This window comes from Caloenas nicobarica, chromosome Z (assembly GCF_036013445.1).
Source record: "Caloenas nicobarica isolate bCalNic1 chromosome Z, bCalNic1.hap1, whole genome shotgun sequence".
In the NCBI taxonomy this organism is placed as follows: Eukaryota; Metazoa; Chordata; class Aves; order Columbiformes; family Columbidae; genus Caloenas; species Caloenas nicobarica.
In genome coordinates, this window is record NC_088284.1 from 18,652,068 (window position 1) to 18,678,145 (window position 26,078).

At 35.0% G+C, this 26,078-nt stretch overlaps 1 protein-coding gene across 2 annotated transcripts in view; it reads left to right on the top strand.

Annotated features, from left to right (window-relative positions):
* The window catches only part of ADAMTS6 (ADAM metallopeptidase with thrombospondin type 1 motif 6), a 152,091-nt gene that overhangs the window by 62,864 nt on the left and 63,149 nt on the right, over nt 1–26,078 (top strand). For both annotated transcript variants that reach the window (XM_065655824.1, XM_065655823.1), the window contains 2 exons: nt 8,169–8,315; nt 17,895–18,036. In XM_065655824.1, coding sequence (XP_065511896.1) covers nt 8,169–8,315; nt 17,895–18,036 — 289 coding nt within the window. The remainder of the gene's footprint in view (nt 1–8,168; nt 8,316–17,894; nt 18,037–26,078) is intronic.

The following is a 26,078-nucleotide window of genomic DNA, read 5'->3' on the forward strand; positions in this document are numbered from 1 at the left end:
ATGATGCTTGACTTCAAATGCTTACTTTCCTACCTTTTATTCTTTCACACTGAATAAATGCTTAAGATTTCTGGTAAAGCAAAAATTCCAACCAGTGATTTCTCATGGCAGGAGTGAGAATTGAATGTGTATTTCCTGCATTGTCAAGCAAGGTTTGACTTCTTTGTGGAGAAAGGAAGTATTTGAAGCTTGAATATGCATGCTCTTATGCTCGGACAAGTTGTAAGAGTTCAGATCCAGTTCCATTTTTTGTTTCTCTACCAGATGAGTTATGTGGCTTTCCACTCTACGCTTTTTAATTTGGGTACTTTATGAAATGCCTAGCTTGCCCCATGCATGCTGTACACGATGCATAGTTGAACTGGTAAGGAATTCCAGGTTCTATTGAAAGGGATATATCCCTGAAAGAAATGCATTGTGCCATTCGTTGTTGTGGTCCTATGGAGCCGGATGAGTTCCGGAAACTAAACAGCAAAGTGAAAAAGAGCAAATAAAATAAAAGGGGGTGTTGGAGGGGAAGGAAATGTCAAAACATGAGGATTGTGGACTAGGCTTAGAACAGAGAGCTGCCCATAAAACTTGGGAGTTGAGAAAAGAATTTACTAGTGACAGTTATTGAGAGCTGTACGGCAGGAGTAGGGAGAAAGATTGGTGGCTAAAGTAATTTGAAAAGTTGGAATTGTCTTAACTTACAGAAGTTGTATTGAATTGGAATTCCGAGCAGTTTGGCAGTCATGTCTTGATGAAAAAAAGATGTAAAAAATAATGAGATGGATTATAATCTAACGGAGTAAATTGGCTTCAAAATGAAGAACAAGAACAATATTTTCAAGCATGTATTTAGTTCTGAATTAGTTCATACAGTTGAAATGTACCAGCAATTCTGGCAATTTTTTAAAGTCTTGTTTTTTAGTCTCTGTGCAAAGTAGAAAAATAGCAGAAATATCCCTTCTCCCATATGAGGAAGCTGATCTTCAGTGTTGGAGTAGAAATTTCTAATCTAGGAAATTCTAAAGGTACTTTCAGAAGCTAATTGTCTTTTCCTCATTCTTCAGTGACCAGTGGGCTTCATGTTTGATCAATCAAACATCATATGGATTATAGGACCTGAGTTTGAGTGAGATGCTTTCTGAAAGAAATGCATGTCAAGGAATGTGTGTGTTGTAAAACTGGAAGGAAACTACTCCAATCCGAGGTAATAGGGACACAGATACCAGACTTCAAAAGAGTTGAAACACTGCTTGGATGAATTGTACTAACACCACTTCCTATTAGGTCTCCAGTGAACAGATCTCCACTTGAGGCTGTCATAATTTTATCCATGATGATGATGCCTTCCAGCTTCAACTGTAGCAGGACTGACAGACTGTCTCAAATCTACAGTGTATGAACACCTTATCACCAGCCAGAACAAGTTAAAACTTGTCCCTGCTAGATGCCCAGCGTCCTTCTAGATTCCTAAGATTGACTGAGAATGATGCCTTAATTTTTTATGGACAGTTTACGTAAAAATACCCACAAAACCAACCAACAAACAAAAACAACAAAATCCCCCAAACCAACAAACAAACCCAAACGAAACAGATCATGTCCAGTTTTTTGAATGGACAAACCACTTAAGACCATACATAATCATATTCTCCCTCTCTCACCCCACCACCCCCTGCTCTGGTCCTTTTTGTTAAAGGAACATTGGTTTTTGTCTGCCTTTATAATATTGCAGGTATAAAATTTCAATAAAGTCTTCATTGGTACTTCAATTTTAATGATGTTTCATGCATATAAAACCAAATGTCATAAAAATAAGTCTATAAGAAAGCCTGTTTTCTTTGGCGTGTTTATATTTACAATATGGAAAAGGCTTGTGTCTAAATATCTGTGAAATATCGTTTGAACTTTAGAATTAACTAAATAATTTATTTAACATTAAAGCATTCTAATTAAGGAAAAGGAATGTAATAACACTTAACAGTTCGTAACAGAAGTGTAAGAAGAATAAATGGGGTGAAGAGGAAGGTTATCATAACCTTCAGGGCACCATGAATTTCCAAAGGAAATCTGAGCTCGGAAGTTTGCTTCCTGATTGGAGGCAATACTTTCCAAGTTGAACTACATTGTAGAGACCTGGTGCATCCGCATTCTGGTTTTGTGTAGCATACAAACCTTACTTGATGTTACTCTTGTGGAATGAAAGCTGGATAGCTATGGCAGTATAAACCAGGAGGAGAAATTTGTGCTCTACTTTTTCTAATATTCCCGTACAAGTCTGTCATTTTTCCCATAAGACAGTTTGGGTTTCTGAATAAGCTGCATTTTTTTTAGTAAATTAGAATTTGCTGTGCTTTTAAGAGCTTCAGACATTATTTAATACTAAATTATGCTAATATGTAAAAATTGTATTTGATGGGGATTATCAGCCGTAACTCAGCGAAGAAGGATGCTTAGGAAGTGGGAAGAATGTTACGATAAAAGCATGCTAAAATTACATGTTATTTCATGGCAGATATACTTGTTATATAGCTACCATTATTAAATTAGTTTGTTTCCCAAGTTTTCAGGGAAGTAAAATGTTTCACCGAAGTAAAAGTTTTAAATTCTGCATTACTTCAGAATAAAGGATTAGGGATGCTCCAGACCATATAATCGTTTCCAAATAGAGGAAATCAGCAGTTAAGGTTAAAATCCACATTAAGACATGGAAATAGAAAGTGAAGTAACTTATTAATGTTGTTTCCTCCCTTGAGGGGAACAATGCAATATTAGGTATTTGCAAGAAATGCTGTCAGTGTTTGTGATCCTAAACTAAAATAAACTTATTTTTCAAGACCATACTTTTTTATTATTTTTTCTTTTATTTGTAGTGTCATTTAAGGTTGAGTTACAATTTGCCTGCTGTTATGAAGCTATAACCAATAATTTAATAACATTGGCTAAAAGTATGTGGAGGGCTACATAGAGGAGAACTTCGTATGGGAGATATGGTTAAAAAAGTAAAGAAACAATGCTGACCTTCTATTACTATAAAACCATAAAATATAAAAATCTTCTCAAATAATTTACCATAACATCATATCTATTGATTAATACCTCACTGCTAGCAGACATGAGAATAATTAAGAAAATTACCATGTATGTCCACACAGAAATTGTGCTTTGTTACATGTAGTTCATAGCTCTGATATTGGGGGCCAGGGGGGAGTGGAATATTTTGTTCTTTAATAGTAGATTTTTTTGCATTCATGCACTTTTTGTTGAACAAAATAATGCTGAAACATGCTTGTTTTCCCTTTCTTCTCGCCGTGTACATGTTCTACCATCACTAAGAAAAGGCAATTTGAAGCCATGGTAACATTTACAGATATATGAATCTGACAGTTTTCTAATTTTTTCTCAATATAGGCTATAAATAGACATTCTGAGCTGTATGAAGCATATATATTTAAATGACACCTTTTTAATAATTATGAGAATAAGTACAATATACTACAAAAAATAAATTAGTACAAAGTTTATGAAAAAGTTGGTATCTACTAAAATAAACTGGCAGTTTTTACAAGCAAATTGTAATTCAGCCTTTAGGTCTTATATCTAATACAAGAATACTTGTTCAGGCATGCCTTCCATTTTCTCAGAATTGCCGATATTTACTGTTAGACATTTTTAAAGTGTTATTCACTCACTGGTGCACTTTATGAGCTTTCCCTGCCCTTTGCTTCATTCTTTGCAAACGTTGTGGGAACAGTGTGTCTAACTAACATGCTGATACACTGGAGGACGTTGTAGCAATGTACCTGGGTCAAGATTCTTAGCTTGAAAATGACCCATTTTACTCTTAGTATGTATGTCTATTTTGTCTCTCCTAGTGCAAATAATTAGTGTAATAAAACTTCTTAAGGTTCAAGTTTCTTTTCTCTCTTAGAAAGCTTTATTTTTTCAAAAGAGTTACACGTAGTTATGCAGCTGTAAATCAGTCTCACATAATGGACAAGAAGGTCAAGTGCTTGATTTTATGGTATTTCTGTTGCTTGTGTTCCTGTAACTTTCTTGTCCCACCTGGCTCAAGATTCTTAGTCCCTGGTACGCTTCTTCCTTACACTGTTAAACAAGTGGCAGAGCAAAGTAAGAGCCACTGCTTTAGAAGAATTAGGTCACATTCGTGTAACTCATGAATCAGTAAGTGACTAAAAAATGAACATACGCTATTGTATTTAGAGAAGAGAAACATTAGCATTCTCTGCAGTTCTGAACACTCCAAACCCTGAGAAAGCTAGGAAATGGTTAGATATGCCGAACACTAGTACTACAGTTGGAAAGCAGAAATCATTGCTTGTTAATGAGAAAAAGCAGTTAATTTGAATAGCACATTGCAGATAACTTCAGTGCCATAAAAGTATGTGATCTACAAAATAAACCTCAGTGAACAGTATTGAGGAACACTCCGATTGGTTTGGATCTGTCTTCTCTGAATCTTAAGTGTTTGGGTAATAAATCAGGACAGAAGCATCCTGGCTGTCTCACAAAAATAACTGCTGTCATTTCAGATACATCAGCAATAAGTGTTTTGGCAACCATAACTGTCATAGTTTAGAACCACCCAACAGATTGGTAACCTAATCTTAAATATAAATGAAACTGTAGTGACCTGCAGTACTGTTCCTTTGTAAGATAAAGGAAAGATAGATGAGAAGTTTACATTCCCATCCTTCCCTCTGCTTATACTCCAGGGCCTTTGTTTATCTATTGCTATTTATTCTGCGCAGCTGAGACTAGTTATCTCCCCTGTGATTCCTGAGATCCGATCTTAAGTTGGATATGTATTACAAATAATTCCTTCAAATAATTTTTCAGATATAAGGAAAAACAGATTGCCGAAGAAAAAACAATCTGTTGCATTAATGATGTTAGAAAATGAAACAGGCACAGAGCACTAGTCAGATGTATTGCCTACTTAGTGTTTTTTAACAAGTGTACAAACTATAGAGAAATTGCGGGAGAGTTTCAGTTATGATTTTAAAGGTCTTAGGGTTGCTGCTTTGCACAGTTCTTTTTAGGTAGGTGCTCTCTTGGGAAAAGAGGACGCATAATTCTTGAAAAAAAGGAGCTGCTGGGTTAAACAGCTTTCCTTGAGGTGGTAGGTGGAAGAGTAACTCTGTAGAAAAACTGCTGTGTTGCTTGAGAAAACTTGTCGCTCCCTCTGCACTCATCTGGCTGTTCTTCTAAAGGCAGAAGTATACTGCTAGTTTTAGACAGGCTCTTTAAACCAGTGAAAGAAATATAGCCTGCATCTGTTTAGTGAGTTTGAAAAAGGCACGTAAACCATAGCAGTGGCTCCACAAAGAGTATTTTATGTTGCTTCCTTTCTTCCCTGCCTTCCCACCTCAATCTAATTGCAAACATGCTTTTGTAAAAGACATAGCTTTAATATAATGATGGCCAAATATAACCATCATGTTCTGATGGAAATAAAACTGGTACTTTGGACAGAAATGTGGTTTTGTCTGCAATCCTGGCCATAGGAGTGCAAGTTACTGGGCTGTAATGGCATGCTACCACTACCATCTTTGGAAACAGATTTACGGTAATTGCAAAACCCCTTGCCAAGCATCAGAAAAAACTACCTGCACCTAATGATCAGTTTCCTCCTAAATTCAGAAGCAGGGGCAAGTAGAAAAGCCTTATTGGAATGGAATAGATGATTTAGGTGTATGAATATTTATAAAAACGAGAAAACCATCAGCTCATTAAATGGTATTGAATTCTTGTCTGCATCAGGAATCGCAGCTTCCATTCACAGACATGCTTATTATCAAGCACACTATTGCCACCATTAGCAACATCATCTTTTTCACAAGGAGAGCTGGTAGAAGAAGGAAAACTATTCAACTACAAGTTTTTTCTTTTTTTTTAATAGGCCCAGAAGATACAAATTTCATTTCCCAGACAGTTGAAGTCTGGCATTTCTTTGACAAATGGAATACACTAACCAGGGATAAGCTGGATATTGGATATAATCAGCATGATCCAGTTCAGGTCTTTCCCACATACCCAAGTGCCTGTTTCTGTAAAAGATTAATTCATAGAGATTCTTAAAAACTAATATTTTCTATTTTAAGATATTGTACATTGGCAGTTCGAAAGGAAATGTTTCTGTTTGAAGTATGGCACTTGAGAACTAGGTCAATAAAGTACATTTTTCATTATAAAATTCTGAATCAGTTTTGTTGCATTGGACATCTAAGTTCTTCCCCCCTGAAAAATATATCTACCTATATATACATCAATATATATCAATATCGAAGGCCATAATAATTTACACTGGTCTGAAAGTTGCATTACAATACATACATTGCTCAGATGAGTTGTTTTTAAAGCTGTGGGGTTTTTATGTGTGAGGGCTATTCTTCATTTGATGATACAATAATTTGTATCAGTCAGTGTGTTCTCAGATACAATATAGCATATGGCTTTCTGCATTTATGAGATATCACACACTGAACTAGATACATGCAGGCATTGCTACATACCATAAGAAGACATCCCATAGGCAAGGAAGTGATGGTTTTTTGATGATGAAGTCCTTCCTGGCTTGTAGGGCATTCACTGATGTTCCTTTTCTTGTATCCATGCAATTAATGGGATTTGGGAGGAATGGTTGGCCATACCTTGTGCTTATAGGTTGTCATGATCTGCTGAAGAGGAGAAACAGTACTCAGTGTATTGAAGCTCAGAATAGTGTGAATGTCTTGTATTTTTATATCACATTCTGTAGCAATATGTTCAGATTAATATAACACCACTACTGCCATTTTCACTAAAGAAAGTGGCATGAACTGGTATGAAGTGGTGGCCAGCCTCTAATCTACCACCATTTCTATCTTCTGACACTCAGTCCTCCAAGTTCCTGGAAAATGAAAACTGGAGTATCTCAACATGTTTCTCTCCTAAACGATGAGTAAGAAATCAAGGAGTCAGTCTTTTTAATATCTGTAATACAGAAGGCTCCAAAGACTGACCTCTTTGTATTATACATCAAGAAGTGACAGTTTTGCTGCCTGGGTGTGCAGAAGCTCAGTTTTGGTATTCTCTTTAATACTTCTCTCTCTCATGGCCAGGGAGGCTCCTGTGTGTCTTACTACCTGTCCCTCTGATTTCATGAGCCTTGTGCCATGTTTGGGTAGAAGGAATGAATCTGACCAAAGGTTAATATTTAAAGAAATATGTTTTTTCCACAACCAATTCAATGGAAATTAATCAAAGGCAGATTAAGAAAACCTGAGTTTTAGAAATGTGTGTACTACTAAGAAATGTCCTGTTTGGGTGCTTAATTTATGTTGGCCAGTCAAGTATACAATCTTGATTGTTTAGGAATAACAGGAATAATTTAACTAAAGGTAGTTTGTAATGAAAGTCTTTCCAAATAGATGCTCTGTGAATTTACTTCTAGTTTTAATTAGATGGTTATGTTGATGATCTTTAGCTCCAAGGGTGTATTTCCGTAGCACAGAATTTCTAAGACATAAGGATTCTTCTGCCATATTTCTTCTTCCAGAGTCATATCATTTTTGTTGAAAGTTCATTTGTTGGCTGGAAATCTCTGTTGGCCAAGTGCCACCCAGAGGTTTTTTACTGTGTTTTGTTCATTTCAATGTTCCATGACAGAGCAGAGCTCTAATAGAGAAGCACCGAGTCAGTCTGTGAGTGGATATGGAGAGGGGATGTGCATACAGCATGACCCTAGGAATTGCAAAACCCATGTTCTGCTTGAATTATCATTGACTGCTATGTGCCTATACTGTAATGTTACAGCAACATCACCTATTCTCTGTTTGTCCTTGTTTACTAATCCAGGTGTCAGTGCCACAATGTATGTTCCTTATCCAGGTACAATACCAAATAAGGACTGAGTGCTCTGTATTTATCTTGCAAGAATATTGTTAAATTTAAAAGCTTCAGAAAATAAGTAAAATACTTTCAAGAGTCTCTGGGAGGAAAGAAGGTGCAGTATTCTGAGATCTGAATAAACTAATCCTGATTCTCCACTTAAGAGTTCACCTGTACTGTGTTCTTGTAGATCCAACATGATTTCTGTAAAGGTGATGTTAAGTTTTAAGAGATGTCTGATGCTGTACAAAAGTAATGGGCTGTTTCTCTCCTCCTCTTTTGGGCAGTTTTGGTATGAATCATGATGGAATTGGAAATTCCTGTGGGACCAAAGGTCATGAAGCAGCAAAGCTAATGGCAGCTCATATTACAGCAAACACCAACCCTTTCTCTTGGTCAGCCTGCAGTCGGGATTACATCACCAGCTTTTTAGAGTAAGTAATCTCTCAAGAAAAATAATGATTTTTCAAAAAATTGACACCTTTCAGTTTAAATAGTAGAGACACACTGACCTGTTCTGATGGTTTACGTTTTTAGAATCAACAGACAGAAATACAGCTAGTCACTTCGGATTTTTATTTTGTTGAGCACTTTTTCTATGTAATGGCAAAAGCTTCTTCAGCTCCATTCTGCACCTTACGGTTCTCCTCTTTAATCTATTCAAAATATTTTCAAGTTCTGACCATATCTCATTACTTCATTAACCTGAGGGTGAGAAATAGAGAAGGGTGTTGTCTATGAATGGTGAGAGTTGTTTTTGTTTTTAAGTAAATGCATGATGTGAGGGAATCTAATGAAGGGAACAAGGTTGTAGCCCTGTTCCTTGTACATTTCATTCTCTAGATTTTTTGATGCAGTCTTGTGGGTTTTAATCTGTCAATGTTCTTTGGCACCTTTGTTGACAATATAAATATTATAGGAGATGATAGCATAGATCTTTATACTGATACCTTAAAATTGTGCTAACCTATACTTTTGTGGTGATTTTTATCCAGAAGTGAATTGCTACCTGAAATTTTACTTCTGTATGAAAAAAATTAAACAGTCAAAATATGTTAGTCTCAAAAATGTGCTCATATCAATGTATACATTGGTATATGATGCATAATAAAGCCTTTGTATGTATTTTAAATTGTGGAAGACAAACATAGCTGTGAGTTCAGTGAGAACAGATTAATAATAGGATTTTTTTTAATGTCATAAGACAGGCTTTATGAGAGCAAATGGCAGTTGGTTGGTAGGTTCACTGTCATCAGTGCAATCATTCCTTTAAGAAATGTTATTCAATAATTCAGGCACTTTCTGTATTTTAGGAGATGGACTTAAACTAGTCAAGTGGTCTAACCATGAGACAACTAAGAAAAAAGTGAGCTTCTCCTGCTCTTTGAGGGCTGTAACCTCAGAATAAACTACTATATTCTGAATCTTACCTGAAGGCACCCATCCAGATCAATAAATTTACTTCAGGTTGGTTGAAACGTAGCTTCCACACAATGTAGAGGATCACTGAATTGGTCGGAAGAGGTCTTTAAGCTCCCTATAGAATCAGAGGGCAGAGACAGATGTTTAATGTTGGTGCTGTTCAGAGGAAAAAAGCTTCAGTTACTATGTCAGCTTGAGGAATTTTGCGTCAGCCCACTGAACTGTGCCACCATCCAATTTTATGCACTGGAGCATTTGAGTGTCTAAACTGAAGCATACTGAATTAAGTCTTCCTTACCCATATCTGTGACACTGGTGTCTCACAACACAGATTTATTTTCTCAGGAGAGATATATGTATTCATCTAACACTGCCACTATAAAAAAAAATACAGGGTAGTTTTATTTTATCATTACGAATAATTTCCGTTAATTTAACATGATTCCTGCTAGTAGTCTTTCTAGTGTGTCATGCAGCCTAGTTTTAGCTATGAAAAAGAAGATGGTTTTTGCATCTCTCTTCTGAGAGATTATTTTACAGCTTAGTAGTTCTGACTGTAAGTGTACAGTTCAGGAATTTTCTTGTAGCATTTGAGGGTTTGTTTCTTACTGTTACAGTTCTGCTACTCTCCATCTCATTTACTTCTATTTATTGCTCTCACCTGAACTCCATTTTGATCCCATAATTGTCCTGACAATAAGTTTTCTATTGATGAAGACATAATTCGACAGATAGCTAAGAAGTAATTTCTGATTTTTGAACTTAGGGGAAGAAACGTGGTGAGGTTTTGTGACTTGTGTTGTGCTGCAAATAGAGCTTAAGATCTGTTCATAATGTTTTTGCACAGTTTTAGTTTTCAGCAGGAAGAAACTTTCTTGTTTCTTTACTTGATATGTATGCAGTGATGGTTCGAATTTGTACTGACAGTTAAAAATATGTTCAGCTTGTGCCTCCTCTGCTTTTGTGTTTTATTTTTAAAATTTATTTTATTATTTACTGTTAGCATCTCCATTATTGTTTTCCATTCACTAGGTTTGATTCACTGTTAAGTTTTGGTTTTAAGTCTGTGGGATGCTGGTGAAATTGTAGTTCTGTTAGCATAAAGCCAAAATAGTACTCTGGTAAATCTGTTCCCATAGTTCTAATTTCTTTCATTTTTTCGAGCTATTTCTTGATCATTGCTAGTGTTTACAACTCCACTCAAATTACTACCATCTGCAAATTTCTTTAAAAAAATCATTACTGAAGATACTAAGTGATGTTTGAGCTAGAATAAAAAGAATCTACACATAGCAGCTTCAATAATAGATTATATTTTATAATATTCTAGCTGTATTTTTGTAACACGTAATGTAGATGTTACTTTTTTCAAAGCCACCTTGGATAAACATTGTTTTATGCATTGCAATTGTGAATAGATTTATCAAGTGTATAGGATAATGTGTTAAACAATGTGCTAAGAACCGAAGATAACTTCTCTTTCATCTATTAATTTTGCAACCTATTTTTAGAAATGTTACATTTCTCAAACATGATCTGTTTATTATAAATCTTGACTTCTTATTGTTAGTGGTTTTAATATCATGTAGATAAATCGATACTTCTTTTCTTAATATAGTTGTTTTATTATTTCATAAAGTAGAACAATCTGCAAAACTCTAGATTTTTTTCTCCAGTTTCTAGTTTTCTTCCCAGTTTTTCATGCCATCTCCTCAATGACAGCAGGAAGTTGAGATAGAGTTACACAGGTATCTACAGGACAGCTATCACAAAGCCTATATCACTTCTTCTTATCCATTCACTCCTTTAGTTAAGGCAAGACAGCTTTAAGAACAGTACCTTTCTATTGCAGGTAGTGATTGGTGAGCAAGAAATGAAGAAATATAGCAAGTTTCATGTGGTAGCAATTCCCCGACTGCTCCTATAAGAGCAGAACAGTCTACATCCAGACAGGAAAAATGTTTGTTTTTTTCTAATACTTCATGACTTAGCAACAGATGAGGAAAATGCCGATTTAGAGCTTTAGAGGCAAAGCCGTGAAATGTTTTCATCTGTGTCTCCAGATGTTTATTCTAGATAGATTAGACTCTGCCCCTTTTCCTTCTATGTTGTGAAAACAGCTGGGACAGGACCCAGTAGACTACAAACAAGGAGGACAAGTGGTTTTTTTCCTGTGCTGAATGAGTATGGCTAGTTTAGGATTCATTTAGCTATGTCTAACAAGAAAGGTAGAACATGATAGCATGAAATGCAGATATCCAGGCAGAAACCTGAGGCTGTGAGTCTGTATGATATACCACAATACCTTTACATTATTGGCTTGGATATGGATACAAGCTTGGGCAGGACTGTCATGGCACCAGGACAGTGCAGCTGGAGAGAATTTCACTAGAAGCTCGTTATGTGTTCACAGTATTGTATGGTGAGGTAGATAATGTGTGGATTTACTAGTTTACCATCTTGGGTTACCACGTACTACAGCAGTTTTGCACAGTGTGCAGTTGTGTAGATACCACATTGTCCTTTATCATCAGGCAGAAGCATTTTGAAACAGAAGTCATCCTGGCGACACCCAAAGTACAGCCTCACCTTCACCCTTGTCTTTCTGAAGACTTTCTTAAAACGACACCTAGAAACAAATTTTACAGACTTAGGCTACTGAGGAGTAGCCATTAAGTGTCCCTTGGAAGGTATCAGTTCAGCCAAGCAGTAGTTGGGAAAGCACTTTATTTTGCAGGGTGGAGGGATAAAGGATGAATATGGTTCAAAGAATGATAATAAGACAAAGAAAAGATATGTATTGCAAATAAATCTGTCAAAACTCTTAAGAAGGATGGCCAGCCAGCACAGGCTCTGAAATGGGCAAAGAAAATTACTTTTTTTCTGAGGAAAACATTCCTTCTAGGCCATAATAGCTGTTGTCTGTCAGGCTTTATTTTAGAGTGACTGACTGAATTTAGTTTATCAGCTGAATTGTTCCTAAGTGGTTTACAATGGCTTAAACATTTTGCAGAAATACTCACTGAGCATTGAAGGGCTGGAGAGCAGTATCAGGGAACAGAGATTCCTGTGAGAGAAGTAGAAGCCCTTAGTGTCTGTTTATAGGAGAAATGAACCAAGCCTAAAAACATTGTTTGTGACTGAAAAGCAATTAGTATAAATTTTATTCTATGCAGCACACATGTGTGTATATGCATTAAAAAATGTATCTATAACATGAAAGTTTCATTATATCCAGCATATATTTATACACTGTGCCTATAGAGCCATGCAGACACCTAGACAGGAAGAAGATAATTTTCTGCTTAGAATTCTTTATTCAGTTACTTTTATGTTTTGTAATAACAAAATCTGGGTGATTCTGGAATCATAGTTCGTTAATCTTGTCAATATCAGATATGAGAAGGTGTTAGAAAGAGCCAGATGGCCAGCTCTGTCTTTGAAAGGCAGGATTGCCTTTTGAAGGTGAATGGAGAAGTACCAAGAGTCTTTAAAACTATTTGTAATAAGTAAGATCTATTACAGGAAATTCTTGGACAGTCTCTAGGATTGCTATACAGCAGGATTTAGATCTGAGACTACACCTTTCTAACTCTGGAAAGGAGCCAAAACTACCTTGGTCCAAGCAAGCCCATGTAGACTATATAAAATTAATCCAATATTTGGACCCAGACATCATCTGCCCAAGAGTCTTGAACGTACAAGTGGATATACAAGATAAATATAGAATATGTCTATATATGCCTCATATCCTGTCTATGGCAGATTTGACAGTCCTCTAGTACTCCAGAAATGTAAGTTATTAAAAAAAAATTACAAGGCAAGACTAGGTTTGAAAGATAAGATCACATCAATCATATCAAAATTTCATTTCTCTCCCTACAAATCAGTAGAGAAAATTTACATTCATTATTATCTCTTGACCTACACTTTGGATTATAATTTGCTTCTCTTTTCTTTAAAGTTCACTGGGTATTTTTTTTTTAGCTGACATCATTGAATAAAAAGCATATGTTCCCAATTACTGTGGATTTCTGGAACTTTGAAAGTCTTGTGTTTTGCTCAAAAGGCTACCCACTTTAGAAAAACCCCACAACCAACCAACTACAACAATAACAAAAAACAACAACAAAACCAAACCCAAATCAATTTCTGTAATCATGGGCTGGCAATATGTTTTTGAGTGTTTACTTTACAAGTATTACTTTTTGTCTACCTCTTGTTTTATTTAAATGTAAAGAAACTGTAAAGGGCAGAATCAGCAGCAGATTCGTATTAACTTATTTGTAGAATATTTGAAGAAATACATATAGAACAAGAAAGTGGCCCAATGTTTTATAGCTTAGTATCTCCCAATAGATTTTGGTAGGTGCTTGATTTTGATGGATGGATCAATAGATTTTTCCTATTGTGGCTGCCGGATAATTATTCAAATGAATTAAAGAACACTTTGAAACACAGGCCATATCGTGGAGGAAAGTGTACCCTAAAGAAATAGCAAATTATCTGCTAATAAATTAAAGTCAAGTAATATGAAAAGATTATGCAAAATTAGAGAGTCTTTGCTATGAAACAGGTAATAAGACATAGAGCCAACCTTGCGTGAAAGATTGGAAAGAAGTGGAATTTATCATGAGAGTGAGTGGTAAATCCACATCGATGTCTGAATTTCCCTAACATTAAACAATGTTTTCATTTTGTAGTCCTATTCTGGTTCATTTTAATTTTAAACATACCACTCCAAATCACACTTCCATTACTTATGCCCTGATTCTGCAAATATTTGTTATTTTCTGTAGACTATTGAGCAATCTGCAGAGTTTATTCATTAATGTCAAGTTAAGCAACTTTTGTAACCCGTACAGAAATATATCCTGATACTCTCTAGAAGTCATTTTTTACTCAGGAAACGTATATAATAAATACGAAGTGAGGATTCTGTTAGGACCCAAATGTTATCTATAGGCGTGCAGATAATTCATCTTTTTATACGTATGTATTTGTATAAAATGCACTATTTATAGTTAATAAATGATACTCTTTTTTCCATATTTGTGGGTAATTCGGTAACAAAATCAAATAAAATATTATGTATAGTATCCATGCATTTATGTATATAATTGTTTAGGTATAACAGATAATTACAAATATTTATAAAACATTTAATTTATGATTGTTAATCATAGCTTGCATTCACATAATTATGAATGAGCCAATTCTGTAACATTAAAAACGTATTTTCAGTGCCAGTGCTCTGGTATATTTTCTTCAGCCATTGAAGGAGCTGTGTTGTACTGTGCATGCTGCTGAGATATTTGGGAATAGATGCTTTAATAGGAGCATAAACCCTGAAAGGTCTATATCCATGGTTTTTGCTTTTTCTCTTTACTGCCCTTGGATACAACAGTGATGTCTATACAGAGTAGATGATCCTCAGTTTTGCATTGTTCAGTCTGTAAAGATTTTAGCATTGAATCCCTGGTTGCTGTTATTTTGATCAAGCATGTCTGAGATCTTAAGTTTTCAGAGAGTGCTCGAGTATCCTTGATATCCTTCCAAATAGAAGATTAATTTGCTGTCCTGTGATATTTAAATACAAAACAATGTTTAAATTATATTGTAGAGTGTTTAGAAACATCTCTTGAGGCACTGCACTGGCATACTGGGATAAAATGACATTAAGCTTAGGTATTTTACAATTGAAGCCAGTCCCACTGTGTCCCATAAAACCTCATGTAATCAACCTGAAATGAGGAAAATGAGAAAGCCTTTGAGTACTAGTAGTTTCTTGTGGAGTAAATAGAACGTATGGTGAGTTTGAGATTGTCTTATTTCTATTGCAGACACTAAATATTTACCCACTCCCTGTTCAAAAATGTAAATGCTCTGCAGGGATGTCATGTAGGTTTTTTGACTTTGTATATGCTTCCTTACATAAGATAAAATCACAAAGCACAACAGCCTTTGTAAGTTGGAATTTTCTAAAATTGCAGAGATGAAGGTATGTCAGCATTCTTTTCCTTTTCACATGTACACAAAGGGCTTTTTTCACTGCTGTAGACCTGTAGACTCTGTTTATAAAGTGTTCCGATAAGATTATTCTTCTTGCATCCTTCTGGTTCATTCCCCTAGATTTAGCAGGTTTTTTTTTTTTTCTGAAGTATCTCGTTTTTGGTTTGATGGAGCAAAGAGAAAGGGAGAAGAACAAGGACATTCCTGAATCCAGTAGAAGTTGTCTGGAAAGGTTTCATGGTCCTTAGCCTGTGTTCATCCTTTGCACAGCTTTGATGAGACCTTTCATTACCAATGGAAAGTCCCTGGTTTTATTAATGTGTTTTATAACACATACTATTTCTTTTCCAAAAGACTTCAATTCACACAATACAGTATTAAATCCTAACACTAGATTTATAAAATGTGTCAATTTTGTTCAGCTACTTGAGAGAAATAATAGAACTGAAGCAGAAGGAAAGAGAAAAACAAATTCTCAGTCTGAGAGGTTTTGATGTAATGTAGCTAGTAGGTGAATGACTGCTTAGTAGTAGTTTTCCTGCTTTTTTACTACTACAGCAATATTTAATTGTGGTGGAATTACTGTCATTAGAGCAGAAGAAGCACATTTTTGTATTTACTACAAGGATTTTGACTAACATTTCTGCAATTATATGTCTTCTAGAGGAGGCATAGACTTTAATTTACAAGTTTGGTGAATTTGAAGATTTAAATCTGATTCGATAATCTAATCCGTGGAGAGGTACATATGCCTATGGAGAGAGTCACCGAATGTAGAGTGTTTTTAAATGCTGTGCCCTTGGCTGTCTGTTTACAGGATCACAGTTTTCAGGCCAAACTCTGCACTATTGGAATCTACAGAAATGTTCCCATCATATGCAATATTAGCTCAAGCTGATGTCGAATGCTAAACTTCCCACTGCTTGTTTAAGCAAAGTTCCTGTCTGCAGTCTGCTCCAGACAATGCAGAAAAATCAGATAGTATTTGGGTTATTTTCATACATACAAAATACAACACTGAAATATTTAGATTCAAAAGAATGTAGGATAGTTTCCCAGCTTCCGCGGTTAGAAAATATATATGCTTGCAATAATTAAAACTGAATAAATGGGCAAGTACATAATTTTCTGTTCCAGAACAGTTGATATTTTAAAGGTAGATTTCAGCTGAAGGGAGGTGTGTGTCTGTGTGCGCAGGTGAATCGCATTAAATTCACTGTGATTAGTAACTGAATATCGTATTTTTTCTGTGTTTACCTGGTTATTGCCTTATTTGCCATTTACCGTCTTCTTAAATGGTTGGCATTTGTTTGTTTCTTTGCTTTTTTGGAGTGTTTATTGTAGTATTTCAAAGAATTGAATAAAACATGGTTAAAATCAGAATATAAAATGTGTAGTTAAAGGAGGCTTTTTGTTCCTTTTTTATCTGCAGATGAAAAGTATAGAAAACTAGAGATCTCCAAAAAACAGTGTAGAACATTCACTTCGAAATTATGTTCCTTTGGCAAGGTGCATGGAAAAGATTTGGGAAAAAAACCATAAGTGCTGGCAAAATTTGTAGGAATGTCGGAAAAAATTTGAAGTGTTGGCATAAGAATTCTTTAAAAATCCTCACTTATTCACATATGAAATGAAAGTAAAAAAGCATATATCCTCTTTTATGCATACTGTGACTAAATAAAACTGAATAATTGTATTCAGCAAAGTACAAAGTTTTCTAAACAGAACTCTGTCTGCATTTGGCTTTCTTTGTTATTTATTCCACTGCTCTAAAATATTGTGGTTGAATATGGACATATTTTGGAAAAAAACCTCACCAACCACCAAATAAAACAGTGAATACAAAAGAAGAAAATATTTAAGTTTTCAAAGATTATGATCTTAGTTCTAGCATGAAATTTTTAAGACTAAATAATACCATAGAAAAGATCTTGGATCCGTACTCTTTTTTTTCCACTCATTCTAGTATAGGTGCATTTGAAGATCCTGCAGAATTTTTACCACTGTAACTATTTTGTTCACTCAAATATCCAAAGCCATGCATGTTAAGGTCCTAATCCTATAAATATTTAGTCATCTTGAAATTTAAATGTGTTTTATATAAACCAATTGAACTGCTTATATCTATAAGACTGTACTTAGCTGTTTGAAAGATCAGAAAGGTTATTAAGAGTTGTAAACTTAATTTCTATTACTTGCTTAATTTGTTTATTTTTCATTCTATGACCAAATGTAGCTATTCTTCAGTGAAAACAAACAGGAATCCTAAAACAAAAATGAAAATCAGTCTTGTGTGGCTCAGAAATTATCACACTTTAAAAAAGGATAATATATGAAATCTATTTCACGATTAAAATAAGCATTTTTGTTAATAATAATGATGAAAAAATATTTTAATCTCTGAATTCCCTCATTATTTTTTATTTTTACTATGGGTGTACCATCTTACTGTTTGTTTATTGCAATCACTTTTGTTTCACACCCAGTGCTGTTAAAAGTAAGAACTAGATACATGATATCATTACTGTGATTTACAGTCAGTAGAATACCTAATTGATTTGGTCCTTTATGTTGAACAGTTCGGGCCGTGGTACTTGCCTTGATAATGAGCCTCCCAAGCGTGACTTTCTTTATCCAGCTGTGGCCCCAGGTCAGGTGTATGATGCTGATGAACAGTGTCGCTTCCAGTATGGAGCAACATCCCGTCAATGTAAATATGGGGTAAGAAGTCTTAATCCTTATGCTGAGTGTTCTGCTTAGTCATTTGTATATATTCCTTTATAACATGAATCTTTAGTTAGATGCAGTAGTGGGTTACAGATTTCCGATAGCATGTCTGATGCCATCATACGTAAGCAAAGGGTACATTTTAATCCTTATGCTGCATCTTTTGCTTGAGTCATTTGTGTGTACTGTACACCAAAATCTGTGGGTAACAATGAGCTGGGGAAAGCATTCTTTAATTTTAGGAATAAAAGGGGCCCAGAATACTTGATCCTGTTCCTTGTAAAGTTTACTACAGAATTTTCCCTTTTTTCAGTTAAATGAGATCAGGTTCATGTGTATTAATCTTGAAACATGTAATCTATTTAGTTGGCTTAAACTTTTAAATTTAAAGCTACATGTTGAAATTACTTTTGTGCTTGTATTTATTTGTCAGGTCTGGTTTTCTTTTCTTTTTCCTCCCCCCGACTCCCGCCACCTCTCTGACATTGAGTTTATTGCTTCTCACATTGTTCAGATCTTTTTGGAAAGATGAATTATGGTTGTGGGAACAGAAGAACATGAAGCTAGATAGCTGAATAGAATACTGAATAGCTAAGTACTAGCAAAGCTGTGGCTGCAAGTACCAGTGTGCAATAATTAAGGTAAATAAATTTACAGGAGAAATGAAAACCTGCACACTTAGGCCATTATGCAATAAACTTCTAAATACTTAATGTAAAATCTTGCAGCCCAAAGTATATAGTAAAAAGATGCATTCTGCTGTGCTTCTCATCAAATGATCAGCTGAGAATAAATTAAATAAACCCTGAAAACATATCTAGTGGTTTAAAAGTGAATAGTTTTAATAAACTTTAATTTTTAGATTATTCAAATAAAGCAATCTAATAATTGAATTTATACTCCGTGTACTTCTCTAAAGACTAGCTACAAAGAAAATCCATTTTTAATATCCCTGGAGTGATAAATACAGTATTATTCTTGGGATGCCTCTTTGGCAGATCACATTATGCAAAGGATTTAAAAGCTGTATGTAGCTGGCTGACTATCTCATTGGGTCTTCTACTCCTGATCCCTCATTGAACCTCTTTTGGTCTTTATTGTTCCTCTTTAAATTCTCAATTCCACCACTGTTCTTTAAGGGTGCTGTTTTCCGTCACTACATCTGAGTCAGACCTTCTTTTTTTTCTTTCTTCTTACAAATTCTCACCACACACTCTGCTGTTTTCAGACTAAGGAAATCTGCAGCTATTTAATCCATGATTTATAGTATAGCCTTTGGAGATATACTGCATTTTAACTGAAACTGAAAAGTTAATAATGTGCAAAACATGGCTTTTCCACATGTATGTTATTTTTTTGAACACTGTTAAAACTATGTAATCATTGTTGTGATGATCATGCTGCACAGTACACTTTATTCTTAAACCAGTTTCTAAACCACAAACAATTGGAAGTAATTAAGATGTGTAGGTAATATTGGCTTTCTGCCTTCTGCTTTTGTTTTGGTTAAACATTTTTGTTTGGATTCCTTTATAGTTACAAAAAAGAGGTTGACAACTTAATTGAGGCAATAGTTAAAAGAAGTTACAACTTCATGCGACAATTATCAGTCCTCTGAATTGATATACTGTATTGTGTTCCATCAGTGTGCCTTCAATGTGAGCATAGCTTAAAAGTGTTTCAGAAGAAAACCTATTTTTGATAATAGAGTTCAGACTCCATACATAGCAGATTATTGTAGAAGTCTGGTAATATCCACTCTTAGAAATGATATGCATTTAAAATAGTGTCTACATTTAAAAATATTATCCGCCATGGCCATAATACTCTGAAAATGTGATCAAGATGATTATCATTGTACAGATTTCAGGTGATAATTTTGAAGGGGAGCAAAAAAAAGTCTTTGAAAGCTGGTAGTGCAAATGAAAAATATCCGTATAACAAAGACATTCATATATGAAAGGGTTTTTAGAAGTGAGTAGTGGAACTAGACCTAAATAGCAGGAAAAGCTGAATTGAATATTTTGTTCAACTCTTTATCAAAAATAAACAGTTACTGTTTTAAATATTCCTATTTGATGTAGTGTTCATGTGAAGATGCCATTAATAGGTTATTGATCTTATTCTAACAGACACATGTGCAACTATGGATGGAAAAACACAGTAAAAATCCCTAATTAACAGTGGGCCTAGTTTGTATACTAACTTGTTTTTAGCACTTCTTTTAGCTCTTTTTATTAGAAGTGTTTGGTAAAAAAGGGTTAGAAAAGGTTTTCCAACATGGAGTTTAGTGACCCAGAAAGAAATAAATTCTAAACCAAAGGGAAACCTCGGAGAAAATCACTTGCTTTTTTCTCTTGCTTATGTTCTTTACTGGTCACTGATGGTGAGACATGACAAGAGAAACAGTCGAATTCTCAAATCTAAGCCCAAAAAATTACAAGTCTCCTTTGGGCTCTGATGTAGCCGTCAAGATAGTCGATGCTTTTAAAGTAACTTGGAAAATCTGCATGACTTTGTAATTCTGCTGTAACATCTTATTAGCCTTTAGAAAAATTACCTCTTTCAATCATCTAACTTTAATGTTAATCTGTGTTCATTGCCTTTTCTTCCATATTTCCTCATCCCTTCCCCCTGTATACTTATCTTAAATTGTTTGTTGCTTTTGATCATAGATCATGTTGTATTCCTGCAAAGAATATTGCACATTTAGGTACCTGAAGTGTTTCTCACTTAGGAACATGAAGTTAAATACACAGAAATGTGTTTGAATGATTAAGGCATCAGAACTAAAGTGCTAAAGGAGCTGTAAGTTTCCGCCTTTCTGTGTGTTTACTGACAAGGACCCAATTTGACCTTAAAAGGAGATATTTGTAGTTGTTGTGATACTATTGCAAGCACTAGACCTAATTAAGCTGTTTAGTTACTTACAGACAGAACTGTTCCAGCAAAAGCATTGTAGCTATTGGTCAGATTTCCCTGTATTGTTTAGCACTTTGAGTCGGCCAAGAATTCAAAGAGGTGCTTTAGCTGGCTGCTTCAGCTCTTTGAGATGAAAAAATTAAACGACATGTTAGCAAGTAGACAGTGATCTTCCTATCGTATTGTTCTTCATAGTGTACTTTCCACCATTACTGACACAGGGGTAATTTTAGAGAATTTAAGTGAAGAAATAGTTACTTTGAATAAAGAATTGAGAGGCTATGTCTCAGACTACTTCAAATATTTCATTTTTAGGGTACACTTTCAGACTCAGGTGAATGTTAAATTTGTGATTTACAGTGAGCCAAATGGTAATGGTGGAAATTTCACCAAATAATACTGACACATAGCTTTTCCCTAAAGGCAATACATTTTTTCCAGGTTATCTTACTGGTTTCATGGCAGTGGGAGATTTTGGGTTATTAGGAACAGTGCTAGTTCCTGTTGCTTTACGTAGCTACTGAATGTGCTACATCTTCTAGAGTGATGCAATGTGAATTCTCTTCTGCTGATTGTCAAGTGTGTCTCAGTTCTTTGCTCTTTTTGTATGCCAGTTCTCCTGATAGTTCAGGCCTTTTTCAATCCTTTTGATTAGGTGAGTGTAAAGAACTTTTTTCATTGACTCCTTACCTCTTTAACCTTTGAGCATCTGCCTAATAACAGTTGGCTTTTCGCTGTCTCTGGGTTAACTCAGGAAAGCGTTCTAGTCTTGACTTTGAATTTCTCTGTTTTATGAGTTCAAATAATACCTGGAATATGCCTGACTGTAACTTACAGATTTTTTGGTTCAAAATAATGCTTTCCTCTAGAGCTGGCCCCCACATTTTTAGGATGGAGGGTAAAAACTTCAGACATTTTACTAGCCGTTAATACTTTATGCATATGGTCGATATTGCTGTGGTGCATTTTATGATCTGTGAAGCAGTTGGCTGCTAGCATGGGTTTCAGAGATAGTGCCTTGCAATTTCTTTGGTATATTTTTTTGCATTTTATGCTTTTCTGTCATCATTGGTATCAGTAAATACTTTGAGTAATGGGAAAAGGGAACAAACTCTCCTTTGCATACATGGCTTCACTGAAATCAGTAGGACCAGTCTTGATATTTCACACTAGAATTTAACACATCAGATAATGTATTTTAGTTGATGACAGGTAGCTCTTGTCTTTGTCATGGTCTTATGTTTGCAATTAAGTTCTCCAGTTAGTTTGCCAAAAAAAATAGCTTTAAACTCAAATACCAGTTTTTATTCACATTTTGTTAGTGCATTTTGGAGGACAGATAGAGTTCAAGCTCTGAACTTACTGCTTGTAAACAGGCAGAATTAAGATATATTCTCAGAATAAGGTGTCTTCCTGCTGCCTTCCATAGCTCCCTTATATTAGTTGTCTCTAGGAGATTTTTCATTAGTTATGGGGAGTGGCCATAAAGTTAATTACCATTAATGGAAAGTTGCTGGGAAAGCACTGCCTTCAGAAATACAGGACATGCAGTTGTCATGCCTTCACTGCTTCCTAGTTTCCCACATGCCAGTTCAGAGATATGCTAGTTAAAATGAATTAGTTTGTAATGACCAAAACAAAACAGCATTAGTCAGCTAACTCTCAAGTCCTGTAAAGTAAACAATTTGCCATACAGAATGGTTCTACAATATTTCTTCCAGGGCAAAATAGCCTGAATTACAATTGACCCTTGTAATCACGCGATACAAACTTTAATGTTAGTGAATTAAACTATTTTTTCATGAAACACTGATGTTATTTATTCCAGTTAAATAAAGTGTGGTATTAAGCTTGATGTAGGGATTTTATAGGAAGCTTTTTTAGAAGGAAAGGCAGAAAAGCCACTGGGGTATCTTTGCACCAGAACTACTGGTTCCCTTTTGTTCCCTCACCCATGGATACTGTGACTAGGGTTGCATATTCATTTGAATCTGTACATAGTAACTCACTGAAAAGTGACTTTTTTTCCCCCAGGTTCTTATGTCATACCATGGCTGGTGCTTTATGCTTGGTGTTTGTCAGCAGAGCATGAGTAGTTCAAGCTGATGGATTTCTATTCTCTTACTCACAAATTGGTGTTAAAAATATGTGTAGGCAAAGAGAGGAACTTAAGATCCTGGTATTATACTCTGTCATCTTTATCAAGCTTTCCATTATTTTTTTATTTCATAAGGTCTTGCCGGTCAAGTGCAAAACCTCTCATCACAATTGTGCAGGCCTTTTGCATTTAGAATGATTAAAGTTTCTAGCTTTTCTTGTGTAAGGATTTATTGGATCATGCTGTAATGGAGAACATTTGAAACACTTTCAGCTTTATTTTTGAAGTGAATTTTGTTCCCTCTTCCTTTTAAGATTAGAATGCGTACAGCCAAGGGAAATCCCGCAAGTTTTCCTTGATCTGCATCCCAGAGTAGTTTTACGTACTTTTTGTGTCTTTTTCTAACAAGTTCCCATAGTCCCCTTCTTTATTAGGACTGTCTTGTCTCCAAATTCCCCTTCTCTTTCTCTCTCTCTCTTTCTTTCTGTCTTTCACAAGAGACACAGATGTACCAATGTGCCTGGATGTTATGAAAGTTGTTTAAAAAATTTAAAGGGAAGCCATTGGTCAAAGCAGGAGGAGTGCATTAGATGATAATAGGAGCAATAATTAGATTCCAGATACTGGAACATGGTTTGAATAAAGTTGAGATAGGTTGCATGGGTTTGAAAGGGAAGATGCTACTTGGATGTGATTGACCTTGTGGGGCTTCTGTAGTTGCCATAAGGTTCACATAAGCACCCAATATTTAGGAAAGAATGCTGGTAACATAATACAAATGTACCACTTAAGTTTCGGATTCTATTTCACGTTCTTTCAGCATGTTGTGATTCATAACATGCTGCACCACTTAATGAGCATTTGGTAGTGGAGCACTAAAATGGTAATTTTTGGGTGCTTATCTGAACTAAACTTTGACTTTCTGAAGTTCACCCATAATTAGAGTCTTCTAGTTTTAATTGCAGTATTTAATAGCAGTATTTCAGCAGTGAGGCTGAAAATACTCTAGGTTGATGTTTTTCAGGCCTGAATTGTAAGTTACAATTCAAGCTAATTATTTTTATGCTCTTATTTTAACAAATGCTCATCAAGAGGTGCAGCATAGTAGAGATTAAACCACTCAAAAAAAATTATGAACAAAAAATTATACTCCCAAATTGTCACAGTTTAAAGTACGTTGTGAATGTATTTCCCATCTCTTTTTTTTTTTTTTTTTTTTAATATTACAGGCCAAAATGCTAACTTTTGTTGAAGGCTTTCATTAGTGTTGAAAACATTAACAACAGCACAATAATTTGAACTTTGCTCATATAACTGAGTTTTCATTGTGCTGTATTGTTACCAAGTATGGCGATTATGATATAGGATGCTTAGATGTTACATAATCTGAAATGCCTATATGTAAGTCTGCATGACACAACAGAAAGAGGCTCCATCATTGATAACACTTAGGCAAAAGGAAGATAATTTGATTTGCTGTTTTTTTTCTCTAGATGGGTTCAGCTTTGTTTAATTTACTGCAAATACAAGCATCCGAATTCCAAACTGAAGTCATGGAGTCCTAAGATACACCGTTACAGGTTGTCATCTATCTTGTCTTGATCTTGTGAAAGGCCTCAGCTTCAGTTTATGTTTCCTGGATTTTTAAAACACTTTCCCTTGTTTGCTTTACCAATTAGTCGTTATTATATCCACACATTTGGAGATTGACTTTGAGGTCATTGATTAATTTTGAGATTATGATTCTTTCTCTTAGTTTCACTAAATTATTCACACAAGTTTAATGTTGGCAAAAAGGTATGTTAGTTTCATCCTATGTCTGCCAATAAAGAAAAGGCTACCCTAAAGGGTCCCCTTATGTTGGTGTGGGGGTGGGTGGGTGTGCATGCGTGTGTGTGTGTGTGAGAAAAAGCACTATACTTTCTAGCAATGATTTTTGGCTTGACCTTTCCAGGGCAGCTACTCATATGTCTTTAAGGCTGGTGTATTAAAACCAGAGAGATGTTACAGATGGGATGGTGGTGGTAAGGAAATAGCTCAAATCAATAACTATGAAACAAAGGTAGTAACAGGTGTAGGGTTTTGAGCTGGAGAACAGAAAGCTTTATGCACCTTAGTCAGAATTTCTCTGTTAACCTTCCAAAATGAGCTGAAAATAAAGAAGACATAGCCATAATATTATCTGGTATAATTCCATTTTCATTTAATGAAATAACAGCACAGATAGAATTTCCACTTCTTTAAAGGTATCTTATTTATTTTCAAATGACTATTAATGTTTTTTTCCTTTCATGTAGAGAGTGATGGAGAATGTACTTGAGATTCTACTCTTTCTTTTAAATGCAAAACTGCAGGGGAAAATAAACAACTTTTAAAATAAATTTGGGTGTATTTAAAATAAATTACAAAAATAATTTGCTGTCTTCAATATAAATTACTTATACAAATTGATATATTGTGTTATTTTAGTTAATATATCCTCTGTGTTTTGCATAGTTTTCCATGAGTAAATATTCTGTTGATTTTAGGATACTGCATGTCTGTCTCAAACAGAACTCTTTTCTGATTTAGGCAGAGGTTTTTGCTCAAATGTTAATAGTATGATGCAGCCCATAGTAATTTTACATTACTTTTTTCTTTAGGGATTTACTGAGCCAAAGTCCAGCTGAAGTTAAGGTCTGAATAAGGACTACCAGACTATGTCAACAGCAATAATATCTAGTTTTGATGTACTGCTTTTCATTCTATCTCCTAAAGCAATGTAGGAAGAAGAAGAGTATTTCATTTTGTGGAGTAGAGAGATGAGCTGACATGCTTAGAAACACGCTGCAAACAAATGAATGATTAAAATAATTTTGGAGTTCTGTAACCGTTAATTCACACAGTTCAGCTGATTGTTTGGAATTAAAATGTTTAGGTGATGTCAGTTCAGTGAATTTGGAGAAATCTAGTGTGACAAAATAGCCTGAATATACAGATAGATTCCTGTTGGAAGGGACTTGTTAAATACTCTCAT